General features: G+C 38.9%; 1 protein-coding gene across 1 annotated transcript in view; it reads right to left on the bottom strand.

Annotated features, from left to right (window-relative positions):
- WDR72 (WD repeat domain 72) overlaps nt 1–14,994 on the bottom strand; it is a gene marked incomplete at its 5' end in the record, with an annotated part of 204,347 nt that overhangs the window by 96,829 nt on the left and 92,524 nt on the right. Inside the window, 2 exons of the mRNA XM_080641930.1 lie at nt 4,438–4,517; nt 13,310–13,401. Coding sequence (XP_080498056.1) covers nt 4,438–4,517; nt 13,310–13,401 — 172 coding nt within the window. The remainder of the gene's footprint in view (nt 1–4,437; nt 4,518–13,309; nt 13,402–14,994) is intronic.

Raw genomic sequence — 14,994 nt, 5'->3', positions numbered from 1 at the left:
CATGTATTCATCTAAATATTTATTTAGTCTCTTTTATGTGGCATGACCGCGAATGAGACTTTTAGGCTCCAGGGACACTCAGAGAGCTGTTGCTGATGGCAGATGCTTACTAAGCGACTGTGGCAGAAGGACCTGGGCCCTTGACCTTCCAATATGGGAAGCTTCCTAAAAGTATCAGAAGTTTCCTGATCACTGATTGCTCCTCTGTTCTTGTTCATTCAAATGCTCACACTCAAATGCTTGGTTAGCTTGTGAAAAAAGAAGGATAATGAGTGAAGTGATTTTACTATATCATGTCTACCAACACTGTCGTACTGCCTGTCACAGTACAGGTACATAATGCTCACTCATGCATATCACGTGATGAGATTCTCAACACTGTGTCAGTTATTGCATATCATGAATCTAACAGGTCTACAAATCAAGATACTAGTGAATCATGATATTAATATCTACATGTTATAATATGTGATATTATATTAACTATTTGAAATAATGTTTGCTAGCATACACTCTATACCACAATATAGGTGATCTATGCTTATTTATGTGTGCCATATAGTGGACCAAACTATATTAATTATTCATGAACAATTCCATATCAATGAATTTTATTTTAATTTTGTCACACATTTTATTTGATAGCACTGATTACAAGACATGGATGATGTGGTAAAAAGAGCTCTAAATAAAAAATGAGAAAGCCTGGGCTTCTGATCCAACTATGACAGTAACTACAAATGCAACCTTTGACAAGTGCGGGTGCTACTCTGGGACTTCATGTCCCCACTTATGAGACAAAGTCTATGATACCGAGAGAGGCTAGAATGAGAGCCTCCAATCACAGAATCCTGTGTGGAACTTTCTTCAGTCCATAACTGTAATTCAGAAGGCTATTGGAGGACATCCTCAGACCCATGGTCCATCCAGATTATGGCCTACCCCTCCGAATGAGCAGTTTGGCCATATGCCCCATGGAAGTATGGCTGCCTCTCACTGTGATCATTATCATCTCTAGGAACACCACAACTGTGACTTAGAAAGTCCTCTATCCCACTGGATACAACAGTCTATAACAACCAGGATCAATATTCTTTCTTAAAAACTTATAAGGGTGTATGTAATTTCATCTAACATTTCTAATTATTGGATTTATATATCATGACCACATTTCTTAACTGTTGAATTTTGGTTTTTTTTTTTACATATTTGTCACTACAAACACATATTAAAAGAATTAATAATAGTATCATTGAAAACAAGAGGAAGTAAAAATAACAAAAGGAAACATATTACTCATAATGAATAGGATACTCAGAGCCACAAAACTTAAAAGTGAATACTGAATGGCATACACCTAGCTGGAGACAAACTCAAAATATACACTTGATGCTCAGTGTGAAGTCAATAAAACATGGTTCCAATTCAGAGAAACTATACAGCTTATAAGCAGGTTAAAATAACATTATCACTGTATCTGGTATACAGTGGGCACTAAATAAATACTAATGGAATTGAAATAGATCCTGAACACTTTAAAAATATAAACTGTGGAAAGTAGAATTTACTGGTACTTTCTAACTATCAATACTTCAGCTTCTCTATAAGTATAGTAGATAAATTTTAAGATAGTAGGGATAAAATTTATGCCCCAAAATGTAAAATTTATACAGTATTTCTGATTTTAATAAACAGCTAGAATTGAAAGCACTAGGGTATCAAGCTGTCTTCTGAATGCAAGTTTCTCTGCAAATAGATATGCAAAGTATTAAACTCTTATGAGGGACTGTGCAGTGATTTAAAATAAGGTTTACTAATCCATTGGCTGGAAAGAGATAGCCACAAATCTGGGCCATATACTTATTACTAGAAGTATTACAGTGCCATAGGCAAGCTAAAAATTTTAATGTTTTTTTACTAAGACCTTGAAACAGCCAAGTGAAATAGCACAGAATGTTATAAAGACTCATAAGAGCCCCCCAAGGCCTGCTTATAGTTCCAATGTCCGGATTTTCTGGTATAAAAGCATTTTTCCAATAGCTGGCTCACACTAGACTTTGCAGCATCTCCTGAAAAAAGTCACAGCACCTCTGCCTTAGAGGTGTTGATGTCATATTTCACTCACTGGAGTTCAATTAGAAAATCCCAAGTATGTCAGTGCAGCTTCAGAAACATGCAAATTAGCAACCCCAAAACCTTGCAGCTGCTTTTCCAGCCCTATTCCAAGAAGATAAATTGTATAGATAGTAGGGATAAAATATGGGTATGTTTCTTGTGTGAGAAGCAAAAGAGACAATTTCCAGACAAACTTATTCATCTGAAAAATATATTCCTTCTTACTTGATCCCTTAATGGATTCCCCCCTCCCCTGCCACATTCAACTTCTGAAGTAGGATTTTGCTCTATTTTACTAAAGCATTCCATTCCCACCTAGTGATTCTAAAATACATTGAAAAGTAGATTCAAGTTAACATGATTTGACAAACTGCTTAAATGAACAGCTTTATTAGTAATTGGAGGACTGCTTATTGAAGCATTTAAATGGATACTTGCAAAAATTATCATTCCTACTTTACACATGAGGAAAATAATCAAGTTAACCCTATCTTCCAGAGTCATTCATCAGTCTAGTGGCAGAGATGAAAGGCAAACTGTGAAGCTTGGACTTCCTATAGTGTGAGTCATAAATGCTCTGGTAATATTTTTACCTGCTCCCAGCATTTTGCACAAGGTCATAGTATCATAGAACCTTAAAGATCCACTAGTCCAAGCATGTCCAAACAACATTAAAACTTATCTGAAAGTGAAATTAACAACTACAAAAGATCTTTAGTTAGAGCAATTCAGGATAAATGTTCTGTTGAATTCATTTTCTTAAGGATTTTTCCCCATTGTGGAATTCATTGGCTAGTAGGAAAAAAAAAAATCGCACCTTTAATAGATAGACTCCTTTATCAATAATATGCTGGTAAAGTCAACATGTACTGATGTCCATTTGATTATCACAGAGGCTTTTGCATAGCTATTCATTCATTCATTCATTCATTCATTATTTATTGATTGGCTATTGTCACTACTGCTTTTCTGGGCACTGGTCAGAGAGGGGTGAGTGAGACCAAGCCCCTGCTCTCAGCAAGCTGAATATAACAGTGAGGGAACAGAAGATAAGCAAGCAAAAAAAAATAAAGCCTGGCCAGCATGGTTCAGTGACAGAGCATTGACCTATGAACCCAGAGGTCACGGTTCTATTCCTGGTCAGTGCACATGCCCAGGTTGCAGGCTCTATCCCAGCGTGGGGTGTGTAGAAGGCAGCTGATCAATGATTTTCTCTTATCATTGATGTTTCTATCTCTCTCTCCCTCTCCCTCTCTCTTCCTATCTGAAATAATACAAATATATTAAAAAATAAAAGTATAATCTCCATTAAAAACAGCACACAAAAAAGAAAATAAAACTGGGTAATGTGATGGTGGCTGGAGGCATGGGGTTGGTGAGGGGGAGGTGGCACTATTAGATGGAGTGATCAGGGTAGACCTCTCTAAGAAGTTGACTTTTGAGCAAATGATAAATGGAAAAATGAAAATTCCAGCTCAAGAGAACAGTAATGACCTAAGGTAGAAACGAGCTTTGTATGTTCTGGAAATATAAAGATGCTCAGTATGGCAAAAATAGGAGGGAAAATGATGAGCAAAGAGGTTAGGCTAAGCGCAAATCATATAGAACTTGTTGGCCATGGTAATCCCCCATGGCCACATTTCAATAACCATTTCAGTTGTGTTTACTTGGTTTTATAGTGTCAACCCCCATAGTTCATTCTGAGATAATTTTCTTTTGTTTTCATGTACCCAAAATAGCCATTTTTAATTGTTGTTACTGCTATTCTTGTCTTGCAAATTTGATATGCATTAAGCTCATGAAGAACTAAGTTCCAATAAGTACCCATCTAATCAATGCACAGATATTTTTTTGTATGTACAAAGCTATCCACTCTTAGGACTGAAAAAAGAAAAGACTTCAATCGGGCATTGAAACCAGCCCTCTAAATTAGCTTATAAATGAAGTACTCTCAAAATAGAAAAAGAATTTCTAATTACACTTACCAAATTCCTAAGCCTAGGGACATTTTAAAATAAAATAATAGACAATTGTGCCACAAACTGAAATTTCAATGAGTAGTAAGTTACTGATCCCATGAACATCTCGTCCTTAGTTTCCTCCATTCAGACCCCCTAACTTGGTGCACCCTTGTATATATTATTTTTCACTTTCCCCTTCATTATTAGTCTCTGCATTAACCCGGTTCAGTGAAATGCCCTGGGAGGACATTGTGTGAGGACAAGCACACCTACTCACTCGTACGTTCAAGCAAAGGGGAGGAAGAATGAACCACAGCAGCAATAAGCTCTTCCATAATCAAGAACATGCGCTGTGTCATACCTGCACAGACTGGTCTCTCCAACAGGAAATTAGCTTCAAAAGAGAAACATCAGCTTCAGGTAGATGGGGTTCATTCTTACCTAGAAATATACAGAACACATTTATATCTTGAAAGTATTAGAAATGGATGCACCCAATGGTCCTCAACTCCAACTGTACAGTAGAATCACTTGGGGAGACTTTTTTCATAAACCAAAGCCCAGGGTCAGTCTTTCAGAGATTCTGATTTAATAAGTCTCAGGATGACAGTGGGTCAGGCATGAATACTCTGTAAAAGTACCTCAGATGATTTTCATGTACAGCGAGAGTCAAAAACCATTCATTAATGTATGTATTTATAATAATTATACTAATAGATATCTATGTTAAATCAAATTCATCTTTACACCTTAAACCCATCTTTGTACCTTTTTTTTTGGCCAACAAAATGTAATGACTAATATTCCCACTCAAACAGATCACCAAATTTTATAATTCCTTCTTAATGCAAATAGTTCCTGAAATTGTACATTGCATCTATCATGCAGAAATCATATAAAAGACTTCCCTTGATTTGTCCTCACCCAGCTCTGCTACTCTGATCAATAGGTACAGCACTTCGGTTTTAATTTGCCTCATTTTGTTATGTATTGTTTCTTTTAAGTCTGCCCTCTTGAATCTCCTTTCTATCCATTTGCCTTAATGTTCAGTGTGAAATTTTAAGAGTGAGCTAGGGCTTGGTTTATTTAAATTGATCTATAGAGTGTCCAGCAGTTTCCTACACGAAAAGCACTTAATAAGTACCTTTTCATTAATTGAAAATGTACATATTATCATCTAAGTGAAAAATCAATGAATTAAGGCTTTCTGATGGGTAAAATATATTATCTAGGTACCAGTCCCCGAATGAGATAAAAACAATGAGGGCTTGCGCTGCAGAGAAAAATGACTATGATTGTCTATTTAAATTAATGCATTACATATATAAGTCTGAAATCCTGCTACCAACTTTTAAAATTAGTACTAGTCTAATATGTATTTCATTAAATCACCATTTTAAATATTAATAGATATATGTATGTGTGTATTATATTAGTGGTCAAGGGAAATGTGCTAGAAGGTATTAAATATAATATAAATTGAGAACATGAAAGAAATATATATAATACATAAGAAACTTCTAACTCATTAATATCATTATTTTTCCTGATGGAACATATAATGTGAATTTGAAATGACCAAGATCAGGGCATAAAACATGCAAATGTGATAGAGCACTATGATTTTGAAGTCATATTTTCCCTTTCCTCGTGAGCACAGCAGGTAAGAGGACACTTTTTTGATCTCTCTCCTTTTGTTGACCTTGTGACTCTGCCATCAAAGCGAAGTATTGGTCTCAACTGTAACTGCTTACTGGCATCAGGGGGTACTGCACAGTGCACTTTAATGTGATATTAAATTTTAATATGAGGTGGAAATGAGAGCCAACTTTTCTTGGCAACGTCAGTGAGTTAAAGAATTAATTGCAACTTAATGGGGAAAGATAAAAAGAAAACATCCCAGGTTTACCCCTATTACCTGGTCACCATTCTTACTGACAGAAGTGGGCATTGGTTCCTGTCAACCCTTTAGAATGAGTGCCACAGTGGAACTTCATTCTTCAGGCGTTGACTGTAGAATTAATAGCACGAAGTAAATCCCTCCTTTCCCTCTACCTCTCATCTTTCAATTATTAAAACACACAAGCAACCTTTCCTTATCACCCAGCTGGGTTTTAAGTGCTATGAAGGCCAACGTTAAACATCAGGGAGGCATCAGTAGTAACACCGGTTGGTCAGGCTGCTTTGGTTTCGGCAGCCACAGGAAAATCTGGGGCTCCCTGGCTCTGGCTAGCAAGTCTCTTGGTCTCTGCAGAAACCACCTATATTATGCCTCAAATTCCAATCCATTTCCTAGTCTAATAAAAAAAATGAAAACAAGCATAAATACCCTAACAAGAACCACTACCTAAGGAAAAGACAGGCAACCCAGAATGGGGCCATATAGGGAGAACATTACTAGCAATCTTAGATGTCAGAAGTGGCCTGACATACTGGAAAGAGCAAGGGGTTTGGGATCAAGACAGAGTTGGACTAGAATCTGGCCCCTTTGCTTATGACTATAAGTAAGTTATCTAAGTTCCCTGACCTCCAGTTTTTCTAAGGGTAAAACAGAGATAGTTCCTCCTACTAACAGTGTCCTTTATATATCAATTGAGATAACATATGCAAAATTATTAGTATAATTCTTTGAAAATACCAGTCACTCAGTAACTGGAAGCTATTACTAAACTGCCACTCTAAAATATCCCAACTATTCTTTTCAATAGTCCTATGAGGGTCTGCACGTGTTGCTGTTCAGGCCATTCCAATGTAGCAATAATATACTATATGACTTTGGAGGCAACATGCACATTATTATTCCCACTTTACAAATGCAGTAAATACAGCTTTTGAAGAAGTAAAGTTACATCAATAGTAAGTGGCAGAACTGGATCTTGAACCTTAGCTATCCCTAAAACCACTGTCCTTTTAACTATTCATCCATTAATTCAAGCATATTTACCTAATTCTTTGCAGGAATTGTTCTAGGAACTGGGAACACAGAAATGCATAAAGCTGTCATGAAAAGAAAAGAAAAAACCTATGGAACTTACATTTTACTAGCAGGACATGGATGACAAATTTAAAAAAAGATATATAGTATGTCAGGCAGTGAAAAGGATTGTGGAAAACAGTAAAACAGGGAAAGAGGTAGGGTTGCTGGGAGAAGAGATGACACCTTCACTGATGAAATGGAATTTGAGCAATAATTGAAGGATGTGTGGTGGAGATGAGGGACAGCAGGCTGACCTCTGAAATCTGGGGAAAGAATTCCAGGCAGAGGAAACAGCTAATACAAAGGCGCTTAGACCTGCCTGTCATGTTTGGGTGTGAGTAAAAAGACCAGTGTAGCTGGACTATGGGAAGCAGGAAATGAGTAGAAAGAGATGAGGTCCGTTGGGAGTGTGAGCAATGATGTAGGCAGAAAATCCAGGTTATATAGGTTTTTCTATATATAGGGGCTTGTGAGTTATCCTATACACTGTGGCTTTTATTCAGTGACATAGAAGCCACTGAAAGGTTTTTAAGCAGAAGCATGAGGTTCTGACTTTGTTTCTAATAGGTCACTCTGATTGCCTGGTTGGGAATAGAATGTAGGAATGAAAGATAGGAGCAGATGGGTGGTTAGGAGGCCTCTGTAGTCATCAAGGCAAGAGGTGATTAAGGATCATGAAGGGTGGTTCTGTAGTGGAGAGAAGCAGTCTAAATCTGGGGTATATTCTGAAGGTAGAACCAAGGTGATTACTAAAAGGTTAGATCTGGAGTGTGAGAGAAAGGGAAACGTCAAAATGGCCTCAAAGTTTTTGGCCTTAACAACTGGAAGGATAGAATTGCAACTTAGTGAGATGTCAAAGATTCAAAGAAGCAGGTTTTGGGATGAATCTAAAGAGCAAAATTGTCACAGATTTCAAGGACCATTATATGACTTCTGAAATAGCTCTAACATTCTCTAGTGAAATAATCACTTATTTGGTAATAAAGATACTGATGCTCCCTAGCTGGTTTCCTCAGTGGCTAGAGCATTAGCCTGTGGACTGAAGGGTCCCGGTTTGATTCCAGTCAAGGGCACATGCCCTGGTTGTGGGCTTGATCCCCAGTAGGGGGTGTGCAGGAGGCAGCCGATAATGACTCTCTCATCATTGATGTTTCTATCTCTCTCTCCCTCTGCCTTCCTCTCTGAAATCAATAAAAATATATTTTTAAAAAAAGATACTGATGCAATAAACTTCTCCAAAAATCACGTAACACCTTAACTTAATATACAAATATTTCAGACTTTCAGAAAGTTTCAGACTACTATGCATTTCAAATATCATTTAATAAAACGACCACATTGCATATTATTTATTTTAATTAAAATGTTCACATATAGCTCTAGCCGGTTTGGCTCGATAGATAAGAGTGTCCTCCTGCGGACTGAAGGGTCCCGGGTTTGATTCTGGTCAAGGGCACATGCCTGGGTTGCAGGCTCCATCCCCAGTGTGGGGCATACAGGAGGCAGCCGATCAATGATTCTCTCTCTTCATTGATGTTTCTATCTCTCTTTCCCTCTCGCTTCCTCTCTGAAATAAATAAAAAATATATTTAAAAAAGAAGACATGCATAAGGCTAATTAAAAAAAAAAAGGTGTACTTTATTTTTTTTTTCCCCTGGGGCCTGCAAAGAAATTCCTATAAATTACAAACTTTAAAAAGCTGGCAAGTGCCACAGTCATAAAATCAGAACAATAAGACATTTTTACTTATCTACTTGACAGGCCACCAGAATGCATTTTTTCCTACAATTTGGGCTGCATATTCTTCACCTAGCAGTGATTACAGTATCTTTTCTCTAAGCAGGAAAAAAAAGTCAGACTTCTAGCCTGTTTAATCAAAAAGATGTTTTCTACACCCTAGCCTGTTTGGCTCAGTGGATAGAGCGTGGGCCTGTAAACTGAAGAGTCCCAGGTTCAATTCCAGTCAAAGGCACATGCTGGGGTTGCAGGCTCTATCCCCAGTGGGGGGCGTGCAGGAGGCAGCCGATCAATGATTCTCTCTCATCATTGATGTTTCCATCTCCCTCTCCCTCTCCCTTCTCTCTGAAATCAGAAAAAAAATATAACATACGTACATATATGTATGTGATATTTTTTAAATGTTTTCAACTTTAGAAAGGTTTTTCTCAGCTTCATAATCTGTTATTGATAATGTCATGTAAACCTTAAATTTTTAACGTCAAATTGGGGAAAGCCACATTTTCCGTGCGGTTTCCTCAGCAGCTAGCTGCTGATTCTGTCAAGACAGAATGTGTTGTACACTGACACACAACCCCGTGCGGTGACCTAGAAAACATTCGACGTCACGCACAGGTACCGTTTCTCTTTGCGGTCCTGCTACCGGCCTCTGTCCTACACAGAGGCCTCCGCTCAATTGTTTTGCACTCGATTCCCAATGAAAAGAACCTACTGTGTGGTGCATTGATAACGACATCTGCTGTGTTACTGATCGTCTTCCCAGTGGCGTGGAGTTCCGTGGTAGCCAGGCGCCAGTGGGAGCTGAATCCTCCACCTGCACTTTTCCGTGTCCGAGACCAGCTTCCGGCTCCGTGCAATGCAGATCTTGCTTCTCCTCCACTGGCCACATTCTTCCCATGTCGGGAGCCTAGGATGTATGTTGTGCTGACATAGTGATGTGACCTCTGTCCCTGCACCTTTATGTCAGGACACCAGGTGAATCAGCAGAGGGGGTGCGAGTGATTAGAGTATTTCTGGAAACCATTCTTTATTATTTTTTAAAAATATATTTTTATTGATTTCAGAGAGGGAAGGAGAGGGAGAGAGATAGAAACATCAATGATGACAGAGTCATTGATCGGCTGCCTCCTGCACGCTCCCCACTGGGGATGGAGTCCGCAACCAGGGCATGTGCCCTGATGGGGCATCCAACCATGACCTTCTGGTTCATAGCTCAATGCTCAACCACTGAGCCACACCGGCTGGGCTAGAAACTATTCTTTCCTTTTCTTTCTTTCTTTCTTTCTTTCTTTCTTTCTTTCTTTCTTTCTTTCTTTCTTTCTTTCTTTCTTTCTTCTTTCTTTCTTTCTTTCTTTCTTTCTTCCTTCCTTCCTTCCTTCCTTCCTTCCTTCCTTCCTTCCTTTCTTTCTTTCTTTCTTTCATTTATTTATTTTTTAAAATAAATCTTTATTGTTCAGATTATTACAGGTGTTCCTCTTTTTTCCCCCCATAGCTCCCCTCCACCTGATTCCCCACCCCACCCCATGCCCTTATCCCCCGCCACTGTCTTCATCCATAGGTGTAAGATTTTTGTCCAATCTCTTCCCACACCCCTCACACCCCCTTCCCCCTGAGAACTGTCAGTCCACTCCCTTTCTATGTCCCTGATTCTATTATATTCACCAGTCCATTCTGTTCTTCAGATTTTTTATTCACTTGATTTTTAGTTTCACTTGTTGGTAGGTATGTATTTGATGTCATTTTGTTGTTCATAATTTTTATCTTTACCTTTTTCTTCTTCTTCCTCTTCTTAAAGAATACCCTTCAGCATTTCATGTAATCCTGGTTTGGTGGTGATGAACTCCTTTAGCTTTTTCTTGTCTGTGAAGTGTCGGGAGCGACCTCAGTTGACAAAGTCCTGAGAGGGCAGGTTTCACAAAATGGCCTGCCTATTCCCAAGGTTAGTCATGCATCCTGCCCCCCTTAGGCTTAGAGACCCTTAAGCACAATAGTTTAATAATCACACATTCTGCCCCCTAGAGCTTAGTTAACCTTCAAGCACAGTTAATTTATAAGCGTAATTATCCTTCAGCAAGAAGCATGGCTAGATTATCTGATGGAAAGGAACTTAGGTGGCGTCAGAGGTGTATGTATAGGTATAGTCGTTGGGATCTTAGCCATAAGGAGCTTTGTGTAAAGGTCAGTAGGAAACCTGAAACAAAGGGGTATAATTATGCTTACCACATTATAGGAATGATGTATTCTATGGAATGTAACTGACCCTGTATAAAAGTATGGTGAAAAATAAACTCAGGACTGTAAGCGGGAAGTGCTACAGTCCTCCCGACCCCATTCTGTTTTCTGTCTGTCTTTTCTCATCCTCTCCCCCGCTTGCAGGTACTGTTCGACTGATGCCAGCAGGCTCCGGCAGTGAAGCTCTTTATCTGACCTTCAACTCTGAATGATAGCTTTGTTGGGTAGAGTAATCTTGGTTGTAGGTTCTTGCTGTTCATCACTTTGAATATTTCTTGCCACTCCCTTCTGGCCTGAATAGTTTCTGTTGAGAAATCAGCTGACAGTCATATGGGTACTTCCTTGTAGGTAACTAACTGTTTTTCTCTTGCTGCTTTCAAGATTCTCTCTTTGTATTTTGCCCTTGGCATTTTAATTATGATGTGTCTTGGTGTGGTCCTCTTTGGATTCCTCTTGTATGGGGTTCTGTGTGCTTCCTAGACTTGTAAGTCTATTTCTTTCACCAGGTAGGGAAAGTTTTCAGTCATTATTTCTTCTAATAGGTTTTCAATATTTTGCTCTCTTCTTCTGGCACCCCAAAAATTCGGATGTTGGTTCGCTTAAAGTTGTCCCAGAGGCTCCTTACACTCTCTTCATATTTTTGGATTCTTTTTTCTTTTTGTTTTTCTGGTTGGGTGTTTTTTGTTTCCTCATATTTCAGATCTTTGGTTTGATTCTTGGGGTATGTTGATCTACAGTTGAGTTTCTGTATATTCTTTATTTCAGACAGTGTATGCTTAATTTCTGACTGGTCCTTTTCCATTTTTTTGGCATTCTCATTAAGGTCCTTGAAGGTCTCACTAAACTCCTTGGAGGACTCATCAAGTTTCTTGGCAGTTTTTAGAAGATTCTTGAGTAACCTTATAAATGTGGTTCTGAACTCTATGTCATCCAGTAGTTTGCTTTCCTCCATTTCTTTCATTCGTGACATGTTTCTTTGTCTCTTCATTTTTCTGCTTCCCTGTGTTGATGGAGTGGCTTTGTGTGGTAGGTGACCTATAGGGGCCAGTAGCTCAGCCTCCCCAATCACCTGAGGTGGATGCTCTTGGTACACCCCTTTGTGGGCTGAGTGCAAAGTCTTGGTGTAGTTAAGCCTTGATTGCTGTTGGTACACTGGGAGGAATTGACCTCCAGGCCAATTGACTGTGAAAACCTGCTGTGTCTATAATGGAAGAACTGCTGTGCTGGAGACATGCTTATGGGGCAGGAGTTGCTTCAGTGGGGCTTTGGTGCTCACTGAGTCTGCCTCTTGAATGTGTCACTTATGGATGTGAGGAGTTGAAATCTGGTGTCTCACACTGACCACTAGGTACACTGGCTTCTGGATCTCTAATGGGGTGCAGGTCAGTTACTGTCTGAGGCCACCCAGCAGGCGCTACAGCGAGAACTACAGTTTTTCTTCTCTTTGCTTGGGGTTTGGAGGTTTTGGAGCTGTCTGACCCGGGCTGCAAGTTTGCTAGGTTAAGCTGCGATAGGGCAGGCCATTCATATGCTAAAGCCGCTGCTTGGAGCTTGGGTGGGTTTGTAGGTTGTGCGGGGCAGGGTCTCAGGGCATCACTAGGCTAGGGTTTGGCAAACAGCGATGGCTACCAGTTAGCCGGCTCTGTGTCTCTGACCACATCCCCGCATCCTGCACCCCAGTGCAGTAAACAATTATTCCTGCGCGCAGCCCTGCAAGCAAGCCACCGTCACTTTCAGACCCGATGGCAGACAGTCCAGCTTCTCCCTGTAGGAGTTTGGGTCCCCCGTGTCTCCCCAGAAACTGGAGTTCGGAGTAATCAGGAGCTTGTCTCCCTTTGGGTTGAAAAAAGCAGTGCTCCCAGTCGCCCGCTGCCAGCCTGATTCACACTCCTCCATACCTCAGCTTTTCAGCGCTTGTGCACGTCTCAATGCTCTTTTCTCTTTCCTTCTAGTTGTAGAACTTCCACTCAGCCAGCTTTCCCGTGGTTCTGGGTGATAGACGTTTTGTCTTTTAGTTGTAGTTTTGAAATTGTTGTGCGAGGCAGCAGTTTAGGTGTTTACTTACGCCGCCATCTTGGATCCTTCAAAAGGTGTACTTTAAAAATTTACATATATATTTCAATATTGGCAGAATACAAATATATAACCATGTGAAATAGAGACTAAATAATATAATAAAGGACACTTCATTATTCTAAATTGTAGAGTGCTATTCAGTTATAGAAACTAGTTATTTTATGTCATAGAAATAAAAACAAAACAAAACAGACTATATCTGTAACTTTACCATTTCGTAAGTAACTGTAGAAGCTTGAAATATGCAAAATATCATTCCCAGGACTTTTCACTTTGTTATGCACAGAATCCATTCTGAAAGAGCTATTGGAAAAAAAAAGATTTAAAGTATATTATTGAAAATGTATGAAAATATTTTGAAAAGTAGATTAAATAAATGAAACATATGATCGTATGACCAATTTAACAAATTTGGGAAGTGAACACAGATTATTTTTAGCAACGTCTTCCACATTAATCTCTTTCATGAATCTTATTCCCTCACATTTCTCCTACCTAACACCTTAATTCCAATTAAATTCTGAATCTTAGTTTATCAGTATTGTCTTGTGATCTACTTTTACAGAAGGGGTCTTGCTAATTTAGGTCATGCAATTTGTGGCTAATGCAAAATAAACACTTATTTTTAATCCTAATATGTTGACATCAGCCAAAGATCTCTCCCCAGGTGCCGTGGGACGTGTGAGGAAGGCAGACTGTGCTCTAATGCAGTGACTCAGCAGCAGCTTTCAGAGACTGCCCAAGGATGTGCTCAGAGACAGTTAGCTGTTTCCTTAAAATTCAGCTATGTCATGTACCTGATTGTTAAGCAGACAAGGACTTCTCAACCTTCACAACCACAGTGAAATATTAGTGAAATGGTCAAACTTGTTGGAAGGATCTAATGACACATTTAATGCACATTATTTTTATTTCCTGCAAAAGGACATGCAGTCTCTAACCAGAATATCAAATCTGAAGTGACTGATTGAGGGTAGCAGTCTCTAATCCTGACACCTTCATTGGATGATGTTTTAATTAAGAATTCTGTAAAGAATTTGCTAATGTGTGCTAACAATTTTTTTTTAAATCCTCACCTGAGGATATGGCTTTTTAAATTGATTTTAGAGAGAGAGATAGGGAGAAACATGGATCAGTTGCCTCCTGTACATGTGCTGACCGGGGATCAAATTCACAACCTTTCAGTGTATGGGATGATGCTCCAACTTAGCCATTCGGCCAGGCTGTACTACTGATTTTAAGGGAAGGCATAGTGAAAGTCTATCATCTCCTTTAGTGAGCTTGAGACATATCCTGTACTCAGTACTTGGTAATCAGGAACAAACTCAGAACAAACACCTGTGACAAACAATAACTAAGTCCCTCACCTGATTTGTGGGATCACAATTAGGGAAATAAATATACTTTTGTAGCAGCCCAAGTTTTTAATAATTTGAAGAAATCTTAATGATCACCTATCCCACCCACCTTAGTTTAAAAATGAGGAAAGCAAGACCCAGAGGGTTAAGTGACTAGTACAAAGGCACATGGCTAGTTAACAATAAAATCAGGATGCATTCCTGGGTTTTCAGGCTCCTGGCTGCCTGCATTTTATTTTTAACCAGATTTTAGGTACGATGTAATATTCTTAGTAATAGAAAGAAAAGTAAATGAAGTCTATCTGAATTTAAAATAAATAAATAAATAAATAAATAAATAAATAAATAAATAGGAGAAAATAGAGGATAGAAAGAACCAAAATTTACCAGTCTGTTTTCTCATTGTTAGGGCTATGAACAGAAAATGGAAAACCCAGTAGCACAAAAGCATTATAATGGAAGGAAGTATAATACTGAATCCTGCATAATTGATAGGGACTGCTTTGCTACCAGACTGTAAGTCCACTGCGGGCAGGAA

Source organism: Plecotus auritus (assembly GCF_963455305.1).
Source record: "Plecotus auritus genome assembly, chromosome: 1".
Classification (NCBI taxonomy): domain Eukaryota; kingdom Metazoa; phylum Chordata; class Mammalia; order Chiroptera; family Vespertilionidae; genus Plecotus; species Plecotus auritus.
The sequence above is the reverse complement of the archived record's forward strand: the minus strand, read 5'-3'. Positions and strand labels throughout refer to the sequence as shown.